This window comes from Solea solea, chromosome 16, assembly GCF_958295425.1.
Source record: "Solea solea chromosome 16, fSolSol10.1, whole genome shotgun sequence".
Lineage (NCBI taxonomy): Eukaryota > Metazoa > Chordata > Actinopteri > Pleuronectiformes > Soleidae > Solea > Solea solea.
The window spans coordinates 15,478,138-15,497,211 of record NC_081149.1 but is presented as its reverse complement, the minus strand read 5'-3'; the positions used below and the strand labels follow the sequence as shown (position 1 = coordinate 15,497,211).

At 37.4% G+C, this 19,074-nt stretch overlaps 3 protein-coding genes across 4 annotated transcripts in view; 2 read left to right on the top strand and 1 right to left on the bottom strand.

The window, feature by feature from the left end:
- Positions 1-2,987, top strand: part of LOC131475879 (cytohesin-3) — a 30,654-nt gene extending 27,667 nt beyond the window's left edge. For both annotated transcript variants that reach the window (XM_058654239.1, XM_058654238.1), the window contains exon 13: positions 444-2,987. In XM_058654239.1, coding sequence (XP_058510222.1) covers positions 444-516 — 73 coding nt within the window. In that variant the 3' untranslated portion in view covers positions 517-2,987. The remainder of the gene's footprint in view (positions 1-443) is intronic.
- Positions 2,988-7,716: 4,729 nt separating this feature from the next.
- On the bottom strand, positions 7,717-9,998 carry LOC131475487 (small integral membrane protein 10-like protein 2A). The gene is made up of 2 exons (XM_058653653.1): positions 9,607-9,998; positions 7,717-8,545 (listed from the first exon to the last, which is right to left on the bottom strand). Exons 1-2 carry the CDS (start codon positions 9,784-9,786, stop codon positions 8,525-8,527), a joined length of 201 nt encoding a protein of 66 aa, XP_058509636.1. The 5' UTR covers positions 9,787-9,998; the 3' UTR covers positions 7,717-8,524.
- A 1,070-nt stretch (positions 9,999-11,068) lies between these two features.
- On the top strand, positions 11,069-18,513 carry LOC131475099 (ras-related C3 botulinum toxin substrate 1-like). Its single transcript, XM_058652964.1, has 6 exons — positions 11,069-11,571; positions 14,126-14,197; positions 14,596-14,713; positions 14,994-15,056; positions 16,806-16,965; positions 17,073-18,513. Exons 1-6 carry the CDS (start codon positions 11,537-11,539, stop codon positions 17,201-17,203), a joined length of 579 nt encoding a protein of 192 aa, XP_058508947.1. The 5' UTR covers positions 11,069-11,536; the 3' UTR covers positions 17,204-18,513.
- The last annotated feature ends 561 nt before the right edge of the window (positions 18,514-19,074 follow it).

The following is a 19,074-nucleotide window of genomic DNA, read 5'->3' as shown; positions in this document are numbered from 1 at the left end:
GGTTGAGCCTCTTCGTTCTTTGTGCCAGTGCTAACAGGATTTAGCAGCCGTGAAACTGGGCTCCTCAGTTGTAGCCCATAATGGCTTCCTGAGTCACTCAGTCATACTCTATGTTGAGCACCATTGGCTCCCTCAGAACTATCAAACTGCAGAGTGTGATTGCGTATTTTACCTAATTTCTCGTGGAAGAGGGAAATCAATGAGAGGTTCCAGCAAATGAGTACCAAGAAAAAACGTGGGTATAGGGAGGGTTTCTCCTCAGAAACCATGGAAACCAAAGTAGGTCATTGCTCAAACTTTTTTTTTTTTCTTTTTTCTGATCTAGTTAAGGCAGGGGTTTGTATCAATGTGTCCACATTTCCATATCAAAGATGCTGGAGACTCTCTCCTCTCATGTGATGATGTTTATTTCATCTGTGTCCTTTCATTGGCTTCTTCTCCAGGGCCAGCATTAGCAGAGACCCCTTCTACGACATGCTGGCCACCAGGAAGAGACGCGTCGCAAACAAGAAGTGAAGACGGACAATCTTCATCCTTCAAACTCCGCCCCCCCCTCCTTCCCCCCCATCGTTCTCTCCCTTCAGTCCATGAACACATAACTCAAAAGCTGGCTCGCCACAGAAATGACTGTCAAGAGAAGCCTTTGACCCTGAAGACAAACCTCGGGTTTTCCTGCTGGACGGTCCACAGGTCTGTGCATTTGTAGGGGAGACATCACACACTACTGAGGAGACAGTAGCGCTTCAGGAAACTCTTGCAAAAAACTTGCATGGAGCAGCAAATGAACACACAACTCATCCGTTTTCTCCCCTACCTCCCTCTCTTTGTCTTTCTAGGTTTTGATAAAGCACAACTGCCATTTTAGTCCTTTGTGTGTGTGTGTGTGTGTGTGTGTGTGTGTGTATATCAGTGCACACCTAAGTGGGTGTCTAAGTTGAGTGTTGTCCCTCCATGTTGCTTTTTCAGGAAGAAGTTGTACTAATTCAGAATCGAGTTCAGATTCAGTCACATGGGGCACGAAACAAGGTGAATGTGGGGGGGAGGGGGAGGGGGAGAGAGGAAAAGGGGCAGACGGACAGAAAGAAGAAGGGTTTTAGAGTGTGGTGGTTGATTCTGTGCCATAGAGCCTCACCTGTCGTCATCTCACTGTGGTGCTGAATTATTCTCTCCAGGTGCGGCGTGGCTGAAGCCCTGCTCAGAGAAACCTCAGAAAACAACAGTGCTGACTTTTCATTCGTTCCTTGCAGTCTGCAGTCAGCTGGGCTGATGTCTTTTATTTTATGTGAATCTGAGATTTGTGAGATGTGCATACTTTTTATTTTTTATTTTTAGTTAAATAGTAAAGGTGCAGTTGCCAAGGCATGAGATGAAATTTACTTTATGGACGTTGAACTTCTCTTTTTTGGTTTAGGATCTTTATTTAACTGTTCACTGTAGCTGGTCCTTCTTGTTCCATTATGCCCATAGATATGCTAAAAATTATAAGCTTTTATTAACTGATCTCTGTCAGCCCATGCAAGACATATCCTATGTCTTCATCACATTGTGCAGCTTTTGCCTGTTAAACACTCGGATGCGATTACACGGAAATGTTGGATTTATATTGGCAGTTATTTTACAGGTAAAATTAAAAAAAAAACAGTTACGGTTCGGCCAGATTGGATTTCCTCTCTATTAAATTATGAGCAAATCACAAACAATAACGTTGAAAGACGGCAACATTACATTTTTGTAGCCTGATGCATGTGATGTTGTAGAAACACACTAGAATGATCACATTCGCTGATTGAGCAGATTCAGCTTCATTGAACTCAGAGGTGGAAAGTGTACTGAAATATTCTAGTAAAGTAAAAGTACCACTGTTATGATAATATTTTACTTAAGTAAATGTAAATGTTCCTGCAAAATAAAATATGTATGAGTCAAAATGGGCCAAAGGTCACTCAGGGACCTTCATTTTAAAATTGACTTCATTTTAAAAAAGTACAAGTACACAAAAAAAAAACTACTCAATTACAGTAACGCGAGTAAATGTAATTCATTACTTTCCACCTCTTTTTTTTTTTCCATAAAAGTGAAACCAGGTGAAAATTCTTAGGACATCGGAGCAATGTGACCATACTTGATACCTGATTAGAAATATCATACGTTTCCTTATGATATTTCTAATTGGGTCCTAAAAATAAATCCCAATTTAATTAAATTAAATAAATTCAAAGGATTGTTACATATCACTCTCATTGTTAGTGCAGGTAAGTTGTGTTCATGGCTGTGCAATGGCCCTGAAGGTTACCAGTCTGATTAAGCTTCTTTTTTTTTTTATTATTGTTCTCCTCTATTATCTATGGCCGGTGTCAGTGAAGGTTCCATATATTATTGTGATCCCGTTTGTAATCCTAAAGATACTTACTTGCTTGCTTTTGTGTTCTTAAGAAGAAGAAGAAAAAACCCAGAATAACCAATTATCATTTTGTATTTATTTGTGAAATGGTTCAGTACCTGTAAATGTTAAACAACCTATGTTTAAGTTATGTATGTGTATATAATGTATAGGGTTTTTTGGTCTCTTTGTTGTAGTATGCACACTCTTGAGTAACACATTTGCATCAGCTGAAGTTTGGGGTCTTCTTTACAAAAAGCCTTAAACATAATCATAAGTAATCATAAATAATATATATATATATATGTGTATATATATATATACGTATATATATATATATACATATATATGTGTGTATATATATATATACATATATGTATATAAACACTCATAATGATTAGAAAATATTTGTCTAATGTGATGATGCTGTTAAAAAGCCATGATTTTATGAGTGAGAAAGACGGTTGTATTTATGATGATGATGATTGAAGTTTACAGTGAAAATGAAGTTTGAATCTAGTAAAGTGATATGATTGATTATGATGTCAACAACTATGAACACAATAGTTTTCTATGTGATTGTAAAATAAAAGAAAATGATCTTTTACTGCCCCGTCTGGGCCTATAGTTACTTTGACCTTTATATCCTCTGTAAAATCTTTTGTACAACTGGCGGCGGCAACAGCAAGGCAAGAATGAAGCGTGTGAATTCAATTAAACAGCGGTTTAGTAGTATGAACATGTCCTGCCGCTGTATACACACGCAAGCTCCCTCAGTCAGGTCTGATAGACCCAACAACAAAAATCACTGCAGCTTTAAAGAAACTTAGCAACTGTTATTGGTGAAGCTGCATGTTGCAGGTGAAAATCCTTCACCCTTCCCTTCCAAGTGTCTTAGAGAAGCTAGCTGTAGCCTTCAGTTAGCATCAAAAGTCATTTGTCCATTGTGGGCTACTGTATTGTAAAAAAAACATGGTGGTCTCCAGATACCTGACCCGGATCTTGATATGAATATAAAAGGGCACTGAAAAGCAATAATTCATACAAAATTACAATTAAAAATGTATAATATTTCATTTAAAATATAATTTCACCTAAATTTTACACACTGGGCCTTTAAAGCAGAGCTTTCCTGACCTATTTCAGTTTGATGACATGACAGCGGCAACTGCAAATCCTCCTCCTCCTCCTCCACTTCAAGCAAAACCTCAAACTGGGGGTTTAAAAACTAATACATCAGAGCTACAATCACGTGGATTAATGTTTGATTACATTTGGCATTCGTAATCCATTCTCTATGCATGGATGTGGTGTATTATTCATGTGTGTCATTAATATCTGCTCACGCTGCTTGTAACTGTTGTGATCTCCCTCTCGGGCAGTTTGTTCTGATTCCAAACAAGTTAAATCAGACCTCATTTCCTGTTGGCTTGACGTGCACAAACGTCAAAGGTATAGACAGTAATAAAAAAACAAAAAAAAGAGTTTGTATTCTTAAAATCAAGTGTGACAGAGCCCAGATCTAAAGTTTAAAATATGTGGTGTGGAAAATTGCATTATGATTGGTCCCGATTTTCTGGGGGATGTTGAAAGAAAACTGATGAAACCAAAGTTATAACAGTCAAAATAAATATGAGTTCAAGACTTTCCTACAAGATTTTCTGTAAAGTGTGAACAGATGTTTACTTTGGTGTGTCTGACATTGTATTGTCTTTGGGCAGAAGGTTGTTTTTAAACCTTCTCAGCTTGACGAGCGTCTTAAGGATGAAACTCTACCGTGTTTCTTTTTGGGAAATACACTTCACTTATACTCATGTTTTGCATACATGCAGCGATGTAGGAAAAAAACCTCAAACCCCAACCTCAGAATATAGTGACGTGTCAATCAGTTCCATGTTTTTCCATCTGTCAGTGTTGTAATGTAACAAAGTACAAATACTTTGTGCCTGTACTTAAGTACAAAATTCACGTATCTGTACTTTTACTTTGTTATTTGTATTTCTAGCAACTTTTACTTTTACTCCGCTACATTTCCTCTAACTATCTTTGTTACTCCCAAATAAAATCAGAGGAGTTGGTAAAGGTCTGTATTTATATAGAGCTTTTCTAGTCTTGATGAGCTGCTTTACACTATATTTTGGCCATTCACACGCTTCAACATGGGGTCAAGTGCCTTGCTCAAGGACACAAATTAGCAGAGCCAGGAATTGAACCCACAACCTTCCAGTTGAAAGAACTTGCCCTACCACTGAGCCACCATGGCTCAATCCTCACTTTTAGTACTTAAACTTCTAAAACTTAAAGAAATACTTCACTGATTTGCATTAAGCTTTGTATTACTAGAATAGGGGTAGTATTTTTGAAAAATTGTGCCTCCTGACCTCAGTTTCGCTATAGTTGAGAAATATCTTCTTCCTTTTTTTTGTTACGTGAAAAAACCAGTGACACTTGGTGCGAGGCTTGAAACTGCAACGCTAATTCCACACTTTTTAGACCCACTCGTAGGGGGCGGTGAATAAGGGGGCGGGACCTCATTCCCAGAATGTAAACAGTGTCCGCCATCTTTGCTAACACTTACGCTAACAGGACCAAGTGACCAAGTATTCCTTTAAGTACATTTTATATCAAAATGTTGATACCTAAGTACAGTAAATGTCATATACTTTAAGACTTTTACTTAAGTAACATTATAAAAACGTGACTTCAACTTCTACCAAAGTAACTGGTAACGTACTTTTACTCAAGTATCCCTTCAAGGTACTTTATACAAGACTGCCATCTATGATAGCTACACAGTCTTTAATCAAACCTTCTACATGTGATTTTTAATTGTTGAAGGCTTTGAGAAACTGGAGCATCAGAGCGAAAAAATAAAGGTCAACATTAGATGAAACAAAAGAAAAAAAGGGGACAAAGTGGCTTATAATATTAGAATACAGACAAGAATATGGCTGAAGTGTGAATATTATATGGACGACTTCAAATATACCGCATTGCAGCTTTAATTGAATCCCGGCCATTTCCATTTGCAGCATTATCTCTCTTAAACACACGTGAGCCGCTGCAGATGCCAAAGGCTAAAACTCTGTAATCTTTTACCACACGACCTGTGGGTACAAAAGGAGTTTGGTAAAAAAAAAAAAAACTGGGTGTCTGTCATCTACAAATCTCTCTCATGCACTCTGCCACTCCTCTGTCATAACCTTATTAAAACTTTATCCTCTGACCCTGAGAAATAAATAAATCCCCCCCCCCCCCCACACACCCCAGAAAAGGCAGGAGCATTTGTCTGTCACATGGAGAAGTCAGTTGCCTTGGCAACGCCCGGTGGTTTTTTTACACTGCAGCCTGGCATCAGAGCAGCTGGTTAGAATAAGTTTGCTGGGGACATTTTTTTTGCGAGGATGTCAGCAATTTGGAAATCTACTTAAAGGAAGTGCACATGCAAGGGAAGTGCCAAGCCATTCTGTTGGCTGAGGCTCATTCAGCACAAGTGCTCGCTCAGATTTCTTTTCTTTACTGATTGTGGATCAGAGGAAAAAAAGCAAATACACATCACAGTGCATGCAAAATGTGTGTGTCATGAAAATTCCCAAAGTGATTGGATCAACTGTACGGGTAGAATTCTTGATTTGAGGACTTTTGGAGAAGCGTAAATTGGCTTATATCTTAAAAGAACATTCTCATACACGGTAACTCAGTGGTGGAGAGAGTTGTCTTGCAACTTGAAGGTTGTGGCCCCACTAGTCTACATGCCGATGTGTCCTTGGGCAAGGCACTTAACCCCACGTTGGGACCAACGTGGGGTTGAATGGCTAAACTGGGGTGAATGGCTAAACTGTGCTATATAAAATACAGACCATAACTGTGTACAATTATTATTATATTGACAAATGAAACATTAGAAATAGTCACACAGCAATAGTCAAATGTGAGATGGGATAAGTGACAGGCTGCTTCCTCCACGTGGGCACATGTGGTACTGCAACTAACTGACGATTTTTAATACCTGGATTAAATGTATAATTTAGCCTTTTCTCTTATTGGAGAAATGCTGATTGGATTATATTCAATTCACAGTCAGCTAATGTAGGGCTGCAATTTACAATTATTTTACATAATCGATTAACCTTTTGATTGTTTTCTTGATTGCTGAGGTGCGTAAAGTGTCAGAAAATGTTGAAAAATGTCGATCAGTGTTTACAAACCTGGAAATGATGATGTTCTTGAATCTTCTTGTTTTGTTTCCACAAATCAAAGTGATTCAGTTTTAATGATTTCAACAAGCAATAATGAAATAATAAGCTTCATGAATCGATCATTAAAATAGTTGACAATTCATTTAGTTACTAACTAATAACCGAAGGCTCTTCCAGGGAAATGCTTCACCAATTTTAGATTTTAATGTAACTGAAATTCAATCGTTATCCAATGTTCAATGACTTTGACAGATTACACATTACATGGCCATTATTTTGCTTAAACAATTAAACTTTGGAGAAATGTTCGAAGCTTGTGGACTCAATGTGATAGAAGAAAAATGTGTGGTTATATGGGGGGGTGGGAATCCTTTTTCCTTTAAGTTTGAAGTAAATTTATTTAAGTAAAAGTTGTTAATTTAAGTATATTCGTTACTTTTTAACAATAGGAGGGCAGTGGATATCTCTAAATGCAAAAAATAACAAATTCAAATGTTTCAAATTGTTTTCTTGTTCATTATTTACTGCAGTGGTTTCCAGGGCAACGAGCAGTCAATGTGAGGCTGACATTTTCTTTTCTTGAGTTTTTTTTCGTTTTTTTTTAAATGTGATATTTAAACATTTTTTTTATTTAAAAAGTAGCTATAAGAAAAAATGACATAAAAGATTACAAGTAAGCAAGATACAACTCTAATTTCCACCTCTGGATATACTGTATGTAACCCCTGTAAATACAAGGTTTAATAAATCTGATAGATATGAGGTGCTTCTCTCACTTCTACCCTTTATGATTAAAAAAAATCTATACTTTGATAAGCAAATAAAGACAAGGTTCATACACCTTTGCCAAGGTCAAATTCAAGCACTTCTCCAGTAAGTCTTTTTCATCACATAAAAAAATAGAGAAATGTAATAAAGAAATAGAGAAACAGTACAGTAATATTGATTGATATTATTGTTGCCTCTGATCTGTTTTTTTCTTTTTAAAAACACTAAACACATCACCAGTGATTAAAGTACGACAGACAAATAAAAGTAAGAGGGAAGGGGTTTTCCATAATGTGATGCTTTTATGTTCAGAGATAAAATTGCATTAAGGGATAAATGTCAAGCTCTGAAGAAACAAAAATCTGAGAATAGTGATTTCATTTATTTATTACTTCTTCTTTTTTTAATTCAATCATCCTTATCCTTCAGTTCGGTCATTTCAAAGGCCAACATAGACATTTAACTCAGAAATAAACATATGCAACAAATGCAGCTACATAAATAACAATTCTGACGGGACCATTTTTTTAATTTTTCCAGTGCCGGTGATGAAACATAAGTGTGTGTACAACCACAAAGAAGACATGCAGTCGTTCCCTTTGAGACTGCACGTATTGACAGACTATAAATTCCCAGTGCAACAGTTGTAATGATTGTTTTTTCACCAAAAAAAACAAACTGTACCGCTGATCCAGCAAACTTTAGCTTCAGACAAAGTGTTATATAAAGTGTTTTTAAATAAAATGAAATTGTTCCAGTTTTGTGTCTGAGAGCTCTTCATGCCGAGCACACACGTCAGACACAATGAGCAGAAGCGACACAGTTACAATCCACACCAGCAGTCGTCGCCATCCAGCGATAAGGCAGTGTCTTAATCTGACCTTGACCCGACACATTCACAGAGAGGATGAGACGCTCCCGGATCTTAGGTGGCGAGTTACAAAGGTCGTGAATCATCTTTTCCCTCCGCCCTCACACGCCACCGCTGACTTGACCTCAAGCTCACTGTTCTTCTCCCTCTGTGCTTGAGCTCATGTGAAGACAGCTGACCACACAGCAAGCTGTCACATTATTGCACTGCCACACCAATGTGTGGCATTAACATCCCTATCCAGCGTCAGCCAGGACTCAAACATGGCACACAACTTTTTGTTTTGACTCCAAACGTCGCGACAGGTCAGTGGATTTCGATGTGGACCTGTGAAGAGATGAGGCTCGGTTATCTACTCCTGGCAAACAATTAATGAGCAGCAACCAAAGCACAGTTTTTTTTACATGCATGTACAATTTGGAGGCGTAACTATATGAAACCCACTTACTGAATTAGTTGCTCCACATAAAAATCACCAGCTACAATTGTATCAGCCAATTATAGAGCTGTAACAATTAATTGATTACTAAATTATTCGTCAGCTATTTTGATAATCGATGAATCGTGGGGGGGGGGGGGTTTCTCTGATTTTTCAGCTTCATAAATGTGAATATTTTTTGGTTTCATTGCTCCATTTAACAAATAAGTCATTAAAACTTTTGTCGACAAAAGAAGACATCTGAGAACATTGTTTTACCTCCAGGTTTGGGAAGCGCTGATCAATATACATTAGCATTTTTTGAAATACTGTAGATTTGACTGTTCAGATGTAAACAATAAAAGAGAGTAGTCAGTTAGTTATGTAAACAGACGCAGACGCACTAAAAGAAGTGTCAGTTAAAAATCTCCAGTTGCCATTTCCTTGTATTAACTCTTTGATTGTTCAAACAATATCACTACTTTTGACATACAGGTCAGATAACTTTTCTTTTCAGACAAGGTTTTGCTCCTGGATGAAACTGAAAGGCAACTGTAGTTTGTAAACTCCTTTATGGACAGAACAAAACAAACATGTGTTAAACAAAGAACCTTTCACACATCTGAGGCAAAACAATGTTGTAGTGTGTCTCAAAATGTGCATAAACATTACATTGATAAATACTGAACCTTAGTTGTATTAATACTAAGGAGAAGACACATTTTTGACTCACTAGTTTGGTATGTACAACAAATGTACAAACATAAACACAGACGTAGCAACAGAAGAGTACAGTAAATACAGCGAAACAAGCAAAATATGCAACGTCATTATACAAAGGAAAAAAAAGTCGATAAGCAGAAGAGAGTAGGCAGTTTGGTCTGTTATGTATAATTCACATCTATTTACATTCATAACTAATATTTCCTCACTGCCTTTCAGTTGAGGAAGGAGAAGTGTTCATAATTACCTGTAATCTGACATTAAACATCATCGAGGCTACGAGGTAGATATAAGGGAATCTGATTCGCAGTCGCCATGCCAGATCGAAAAATATCAACAAAGTCCTCGTCAAGCCTTTGGAAAACACTCCGTAAGAGCGACCGGCGGAGCCCGAAAACCGGAGCACCAAGTGAGTCAGACCCGCCATAAAGGCGAGGTCTGCCCCGGCGCTCTCTACGGTGGCTGCTAGGTCAGGGAGTGATGAGGAGCACAAGACACAGAAGCGGAGATTGACGTGTGAAATGTCATGTTTCTATTGCTGTCCACCTCCGGGCTCCATTTTCTCCTTCAACACTGTCTACGACTGCTGTGTTGGTTTGTGTGATGTTGTGCTCCACCCCGACAGCTCCTCTCTGCCGATACTCACCCGGATGAATGACGGTGTGACACATGGAAGTCAAACTTCAGAGTCATTTTCGCCCTGAGTTTAGACTCTCAGGTTATCATTTGCATTTTGTATCGTTTTGTGTTTTTGTGTGTGTAATATTTAAAAATAATGTTTGTATTCTATGGTCATATTTACCATGTGTCTATTTATGTGTGTATGTATACACACACAGCTTTTCCTTAATATGATCTGTTCCTTTTGAATAAACATGGAACAATAGATGAAAACATAAACCTCACACAACTCATCGAGTAAATGTGAATATTACACATACACACAGAATTAATGAATGAATTAAATTTACACTTTATTACAACACAAATAAAAGGACTCCAAAGCACAACAAGGTTCACAATAAAAAGTAATTGGATATAAATCACTTGACTCTATACAGGAGCCATCCCAGAAGCACACATGAAAAAAACTGTCATTTTACACTGTTTATATTATACATTGTATATTTTTGCTGTACATTGTATTTACATTATACTTTTTAACTTATTTATCTTCATATTCACATTGAATGAAAGTATAAATTGATGATTTAATGACTACATTTTCATTCAGACCAATTAACATCAAATGCTTTTTCAGTTCAGTTCTTTTTCATTTTGTTTTGTTCAGTTAGACAGATATTGTGATGTATCACCATATGATTGTCTTGAAATAAATCGATTATCACAGGATCATTGTATCATGATATTATTGGTATCATGGACCATGTATCACGTATGGTTTCATTAGGTAATAGGAGGCATATGAAGCCACACCCACTGGTTTATTCGACAAATGTATCTTATTGTCAAGGTATGGTTTGGCTAACTCTTAGTGTACCATCTCATTTCTAATACAACATTTAATGTAAATTTAGTAGTAGTAGTATCGTTGTTGTTGTTGACGGTATATTGCCTGTAAGTCTAATTCGGGGAACGAAAGCATCTAGGAGTTTTATTGAGCTGACTTCAGTTCCACTTTCCGTGTCACACTTTAACTAGTCCGTCCTGCTCTCTATTTCCAATTATTTATTTTGACCGGCTGAGTTGGGATATTCATTTAAAATCATAACACAAAAAGAAAACCTAACTCATGTATACATGATTACGTTCACTTAATTAAAAACCCCAGTGTTTGCTCTGAGGACGCCTCAGTGGGCGTGTCATCTTCGGTGAACACAGGGTTGTGGTGTCGAGCTTCATTTTTTCACTTCGGGGTGGTGGCCGCTGTTTTGCTCCAGGACTTCCCGGTGAGCCTCTGAAAGCATGGGCGTGTTGAGAGGGGATTTCTGAGCAAACTTAGGTTAAAACTTCCGGATAAGTTAATATAAGTTTGTTAAAAAGCTCTTCCACGTCCCAGAAGCTCCACTGTGAAACTATTGGCCGGTAAAAAAAAGACGTTGTTTGGGACGTTTGAGCAGCAGCGAGCAAACCCGGACAAAGAAAACCAGACGTACGAGCTAAGGTTAGCTGCTGGAGCTCTGGGCTAACTTAGCATTCCTCATTCCTGCGCCGCAATGCAAGCCATAAAGTGTGTCGTTGTCGGAGACGGGTGAGTACACTGTTAGTTTGTGTTCGTTTTTAAAACAAAAATGATGAAATGGAACAGAAGCTGAAAGAGATGTCACGAGACTGGCCAAAGTTAAGGGGTTTTGCTGCAGATTTATTTAACGTTACCTGCGTATGTTACGTGTTGTATCTTTCATACACACACACACACGCCCTTCGTTATTGGTACACCTAACTGTACTGATGTGTATACATATATATGTGTGTATGTATATATCTATCTATCTATATATATACACACACACATATACGTATATATGTTTATGTGTGTGTGTGTATATATATATATATATATATACACATATATATATATATATTTATATGTGTGTGTATATAGCCTTATAAAACAATGAGTATGCAAGTGGTTGGTTAAACATTTACATTGGTTTTCCTCACACTTGGATTAGTCATTCTGGCACCACAGGTTAGGTTATCTGTCCCTTTAGACCTTTGTTTAAATGTGTCACTAGTTACTCATTGGTCTATTGAGGAAGTGATTCCCAAAATATGGGCAGTGAGAGGTCATTAAACATCAACACATAACAGTTTTTAGTTTTCTTTGGCTGTGTTATCAATTTAAAATCACCGTAAAATGTGGTCACTTTGAATGACGTTATCTCATTTAATTGTCTCCACTGCAATACCCTATACAACTCCATACTCACTCACTCATCTTCTACCACTTTATCCACATGAGGACCACACAAGCTGGCCCCAATCTCAGCTGACATAGGGCAAAAAGCGAGGCACACATTGAACAGGTAGCCACTCCATCAAAGAGCCACATAGAGGCAAACAACCATCCACTCTCACACTCACACCTACCCTTGTTCTGAACCTGAGTTTGTGTGTGTATTTAAATATATTTTATTCCTTTTATATTTGGTAAAATTGCAATATGCAATAAGGTTGAATACTGCAGCAATGTTGTAACCTTTGATAAATTAACAAATATTTGAAATAATGGTGTTAATGACTTTCTGATTTGGATTCACTGCTAACATAGAACCAGAAGTGAGAAGCATATCCAGATCCACTGGGGGGAAAACATTTTTTTTTTCCATTCCAACAACATGGTTTTATTAAAAACAATCTTTCTGTCCCCTCTTTCATTTTCTGCTAAGCATACCCAGATTTCGGACATGTATAAATAAATTGTTTTTAAAAACGTTAGTTTAAAGATTAGAATGTAACATTTCTGCTTGGATATATCAAAAATTGAAACGACTGCCCTAGAAATGCATGATTCTATTCAAGGTAACAAACTGTTTCATTTTGATCGCCTTTTATATTAACAATGTAATAATGTAACCTGTTTTTGCTATAACGTCTGGGGTAACTCCCTATGAAACACTTGAGTGAGGAGGGATATATGCTGTACTACTAGTGTGTTGTCTTTTTCATTTTATTGAGTGTGTTTTTCACTAATGGATCACGACAGGTCATTGCTACAGTATTTGCTGCACATTACTGCATTGATTCCCACAATTCTACACTGTTTTTAAACATCATTAAAGTAGGTATTTTGCTATTATTTTAATTTTGAGACCCACATTGACAGAAATTACTTACTGTGTGTTAAACATAATATTTTATATTCATCATATTAACACTTGAGCGTATCTCTTGTACTGTAGGTGGCGGTGGGCCATAGCTGACGAGACTTTTATTACGTTCTGGTCAGCCATGATAGATTGCTGGCTTTGAGGTGGGGAAACAATAGCATCAAGTTTTGATGAATGGTTGTGGTCATCTGCAAACAATTTTCAGAATTTAAAATGGTATTTTTCCGTTTGGGATGGTGTAGAGTTAAGTTCTTGTTTCATATTGTTGGTGTGAGGTACATATGTTATGCATAAATTCCACATGCTACATGTTTGCTTTGCCTGCAACAGTTTAAGATTGGTAAAAGATTGAAATATGAGCATAAACTCACTTTCTGATGTATATGGGAGATTGACTCAGTTATATTGGTTAGGGTGTGGTGAATACCACAGCAGCAGAGTCACCGATGGAACTATGACTCTTTTAAGTTTATATTTAATTTGAGCAAAGGGAACTACAGCATGGATGAGATTTGCACTAAATAGTACAGCATTTAAGTTGTATATTGCCACTCTATTGATCTTGTGTGCAAGCATATCTTTCAAAAACAGGATAGTGTAAGGGAAGTAAGTAAGGGAAGATCAAGGGTTTTTTAATGGTGTGAAGATAGCTGAAGCAATTTTGTTTTCAGGTTGGCAAAAATTAACAGAATGTATTAGTGGTAAAAGGCACTTTACATAAAAAAAAAAAAAAAAAAATCAAATATAAACATTTGCTGTTTTTTTGTGTTACTTGGGATCTTTGGGTTCTGGATCACAGATTAGCCAAAATAATGAATCTGAACATGATGGATGTTGGGGAAACTAATACTGGACATTCAACCCCAAAAGTCCAGTTGTATAAAAACGGAACTATGTCTGTGTGTATTCAGAACGGCTTAATCCATCTCTGGGGTGAAAATACTAACGCTAACATTTTCACTCTCCATTCAGAGCTGTGGGTAAGACCTGCCTGCTCATCAGCTATACCACCAATGCCTTTCCTGGAGAGTACATCCCCACAGTGTGAGTATCTGAATTATTCATCTATCTATGTCAGACAAGAACTCGGTCAAGACTATCAACCCATTGCTTGTCTCCACCCAGTTTCTTGTTGCATTTTTAAGTTGACATCTTGCTTTTCAGGTGTTTTTTAAATGGCTCTTTTGCTTGTAAAACGGGTTATAATCAGCCGTGGAAAGTGTTGTTCTGTATCTGTCTAATTAGTCTACATGGACTGGCTTAGCCTGTCAGTTAATAAACAAGTTTCTGGGTTGGCCAGAACGGGATTTAAGAGTCAATGAGTTGGGAACCAAAGAGGCATGGAAGCTCCATAAATCTTTTTTTATTTACTGTGGCATGTCTGTATTTTTTAAACTGTTTATATTGAACACGTCTTATTCTCACATCATCCCTTCTGTCAGGTTCGACAACTATTCTGCCAATGTTATGGTTGATGGGAAGCCTGTAAACCTGGGCCTTTGGGATACAGCAGGACAGGAAGATTACGACAGACTCCGCCCACTTTCCTACCCTCAGACGGTACAATGAATAACTGTTTGACAATGCTGTATTATAATGTAACCTACCCTTCTATTTAACATATGCCATTTGCCCTGGGAGTATGTTTTGATGCTGGCACTGCCCTTACATAATCCACTTGAAAAAACAAGGTGCTTAAAATGAATGAGCAAATTTGAGAGAAAGAAAAACACCACGCCTTCATGTGACATGAATAGTAGGAAGAGATTCTTTCTTCTGTTCCTAACAGTAATTAATTGTAATGGACACTGATTGCATTGTTTGTTTGCGTTCTTTTCAGGATGTGTTCCTCATCTGCTTTTCACTTGTGAGTCCAGCTTCTTTTGAAAACGTCCGTGCCAAGGTGAGTTGATGCGGTACCTGTGTGTGTGACATAGTGGAAGGCTGTAAATGCATTTACAGTGACGGTCTGTTTAGTGCATGATGATAAAGATACATTTTTGTGTTTTATCTGGTTTTTCCACCAGAGAAAATTAAGTTTCTGCTAAAAATTCTAATTGTTTTCTGCATTATGACCTATTTTCACCCCTGTGACTAAAGTGTTTTTTTCCTCACGTTTAAGCATAAATTATACAATTAGAATGTTATTGTATTTATCACTCAATACCAAAAACTATTTATTTACTTTGGTCTGCTGTTAAGATGCGCTGAACTTGTTGGTAGGTGGCGCTGATGTGTACCAAACTAATAATAATATTATTTTCTGAGTTGTCAGGGAAAGTTAGAAACCACTTTGTAGTGTTTTTATAAGAATCCTAAAAACGTGGGATAATCTCCAACAACTACCAGGGAAACCTCTATATTTAACAGGAGTCTTTTAAAGTGGAGTGGTGTATTTAGGAACAGAGCCGGCGATCGTGTGCGGCATCACAGACCGCTGCCGCTGTAGTCTGTGGAGTAGGAGGCTGTACTCCGGAGACGGGTGGACAGAAATCAAACCGAACAGTGCCGAATTGTAGATCAGTTAAAATTACTTAACAATCCTAAAAATCCTTCTTTGTTCATGTTGTGAGCTTCTGCTTCATTGGACAAAACTCAGCAAAATATCTAGCAACATCGAACAAGGCACAACAGACCACAGCAGAGGACATCCAGCAGCTCGTTTTTTCTGCTCAGTTTGTGGCTTTTTTTCTCAACAAGACTTCAAGCTTTGTATGAGAAAAGACTGAGGGAGGGATGTTTTCTGTTGCCCAATCAGCCGAGTGCCTACCCAAGCCGTACCATTACTCTGGTACCCCAAGGGAAATGTACTTAAATGGAACAGTTAGGGCTAGGTATTATGGTACTATTCCTAATGGAAAGTGGAATGGTTTCCCTGTGGTTTTCCCTGTAAGTTTCTCTGTCACTGGACCCTTGCTACTTGATGACATTTTCATAGTAACTGGCTGAACAACTTAACAGACTTGAAAGCAGGTCCAATCATTTCATTTATAAAGGCAGTGGCAAGTCAATGACACAAATGCCCACATATATTTAAAATCCATGTGTGCCTTTTGTTTTACAGCTTCAGTTCATTTTCACCATTCATAGTATTGTCTTTTCAGCTTGCTCATACTAAAAGCAGACACAAACGGTAAATAATTAGATGGTGGGTGCATAATTGATAATCAATTAATCGGTTTGAAGCTTTTTTCATGATAAAAACAAGATTTCTGATGGTTTTAGCTTCTTAAATGTGAACATTTCCTGGTTTATTTGCTCCATATAACAAAGAAATAATTTTGGTTTGTGGACAAAACAAGACATTTGAGAAAATCCTAATTTCCGGTTTGACAAACACTGATCAACGTTATTTAACATTTTCTGATATTTAATGCACCAAATGATTACTCAATTAATCGAGAAAATAATTGACAGATTCATCGATTATGAAAATAATCGTCAATTGCAGCTCCACTAAAGTGTCAGATATTGTGCCTTCTTGAGTTTTAAGAGACCAACAACTGAGTTGAAAGAGATAAGTCTAAATCGGATTGTATTTTAAATTGACTATTTTCTCTGTTCAAACATCGTTTGTTATGCATTTACCTGCTTATTAGTGTATCTATAGCTTGCTTAAATCTCTCATCTCTGTCTCGTGTTCTCTGTGCAGTGGCACCCTGAGGTGAACCACCATTGTCCCACCACTCCCATCCTCTTGGTGGGCACCAAGCTGGATCTTAGAGATGAAAAGGACACCATAGAGAAGCTGAGGGAGAAGAAACTTGCCCCGATTACCTATCCTCAAGGACTGGCAATGGCCAAAGACATTGGTAACAGCCCGTCTTATGACCTTAAACTGTCTCTGATGTTTTGTGTTGAAATATTGATGTGTATTAAATGTGTTAAACCACCGGTCTTGTCTGTGCTCTTCCCTCAGTTGCTGTCAAGTATCTGGAGTGCTCAGCTTTGACTCAGCGTGGCCTTAAAACTGTGTTTGACGAGGCGATTCGGGCTGTTCTCTGCCCTTTACCTGCCCCTAAGAAGTCAAAGAAATGCCTTCTTCTCTAAGACTTCCACCATTTGAGCCGGTTGCAGTGGAACATGACCGCTGTGGGTAGCTAATCGCACCAGTATACACACAAAGCAATGTACTTCGTTTCTTTCCTTCCATGAATATACCCACAGTACAGCAGTTATACCAACCGTTACCTAGAAGACCTTGATAAAGGGTCCATAATTGGAGAAATGTACCGTGGAATGTTTTCAATTTGTTGTTCCACTTTTTTGTTTACACTCTTGTTTGCTTGTTTTCAGTGAAAGTAACATTGCCAAATATGTTCTGCACACATTCTGTATTTTAGCACAAAAACAAAACCATTGCTTTAGTGTTTTAAACCTACAAAACAAACAAAACACAGCCAATGACTTGCTGCTGTTTATTCAGCTTAATGGCAGATGGCATTCCATTCATTTTATGGTAGCGTCTGTGAAGCTCTCACACCTCATGTTATTGTAAGTGTAGAGAGTTTGTTTTCAGTCTTTGCTCATGAATTCTATTAATTCCAATTTCATGGTCAAATGTTGCATAGCACACACTGAAAATTCACTCTGTGGAAAGGTCTGCTGACTCTAACACAGCTAATAATGTCTGAAAAACCAAAAATAATCCAGTATTTGATGTTTTGGACCTGTCAAGTTTATTTTCTTTCTGCTGAAATACCCCTCAATGTCTCAAATGTATGTAACTGCCAGGTGTGCACAGCTGAGAACTTTATTAGATATTGGATTAAATCGGTGGTGGGGATCAAGAGCACCTTTATGCTCTGTGGGAATTTTTCAATAACATTTTGTGTGGCACATTTGATTCCCAACAGCAACACTACATTCATGCCGTTTAACAATAACAAAGCTACTGTTGGTTACAGTGTAGTATACGGTGTACTCATTTATGTTATAATCATGTCACTGACTATTTTGTATCTTCCTTCACAGAAGTTACATTTCACTCACTGTATTGTTTAACTAACACTATAAATATCTTTTGTTTATTACCTCTACACTCAGTGCTACCTAATCTCTTTGCAAGCCTAGCTTTTTGTATTTAATGCTGACAGCCTGTATGCGCAACGTAAACTGAAAACTATGGTTAGAATTGCTGCAGTTACATATATATACTGTGTATATATATACATATATATATTTGCCTATTCACAAAATGTATTTGAACTACAAGATCAGGGGTACATGATGTTTGTCAGCATTGCATTCAGACATCAAGCTGTGCTTTAATTCAAGCCAATGTTGTGGGACTTTAAGTTTTATGGATAAAAACTATAGTCACTTTTTAAAAAAAGCCAATAAATTCAAGAAGAAACAGACTTTCAGGAGAACTATCCATGCGTTTTTCTTGATGAGATTAACATCAACACAAAATATGGCATTTCAGTCAACTGGTAATGAGTATTTTTCAATTTCATGTGTCAGACATGATGATTAACAGAATATCTTCAGAATGACCTTTGAAAACATCACTATGGGCTTTAAGAAAGTATTGTGGCCACAATACTTTCGCAATGAAAGTATTATGCAATGATGCAGTTCTTTTGGTCTCATAATCATGAATTATCCCCTTCTACTTTATCTTAAAGAGGTGGTGGATTCTATTTTTAATTGTAAGCATAGAGTACAGTTCACCTGATAAGTGTTCTCATTCATGGAACTGTTAATCATTGATGCTGTCACTATATTTTGATGTTTCTATTTTTTGCTCATCTATATGTAAGTGCAACTCTGCAAAATACACACAGTTAAATTATCTCTCTACAGTGCCCCCTTCTTTTATTTGTATATATCTGTGTAGCTCAGCAATAGGTAAAGCCTTCATTCAAACCTGACACAGAGGGCAGATGTGTTGATATTTTTATGCTTCCAAAAAATCA

Coding starts and splice junctions, on each gene's coding strand:
- LOC131475487 (XM_058653653.1), bottom strand. CDS start 9,786: ATGGCGGGTCTGACTCACTTGGTGCTCCGGTTTTCGGGCTCCGCCGGT. Junction 8,546..9,606: donor TGTTTAATGTCAGATTACAG/GTAATTATGAAC, acceptor ATCTCTTCACAG/GTCCACATCGAAATCCACTG.
- LOC131475099 (XM_058652964.1), top strand. CDS start 11,537: ATGCAAGCCATAAAGTGTGTCGTTGTCGGAGACGG. Junction 14,198..14,595: donor GGAGAGTACATCCCCACAGT/GTGAGTATCTGA, acceptor CCCTTCTGTCAG/GTTCGACAACTATTCTGCCA. Junction 15,057..16,805: donor TTGAAAACGTCCGTGCCAAG/GTGAGTTGATGC, acceptor TTCTCTGTGCAG/TGGCACCCTGAGGTGAACCA.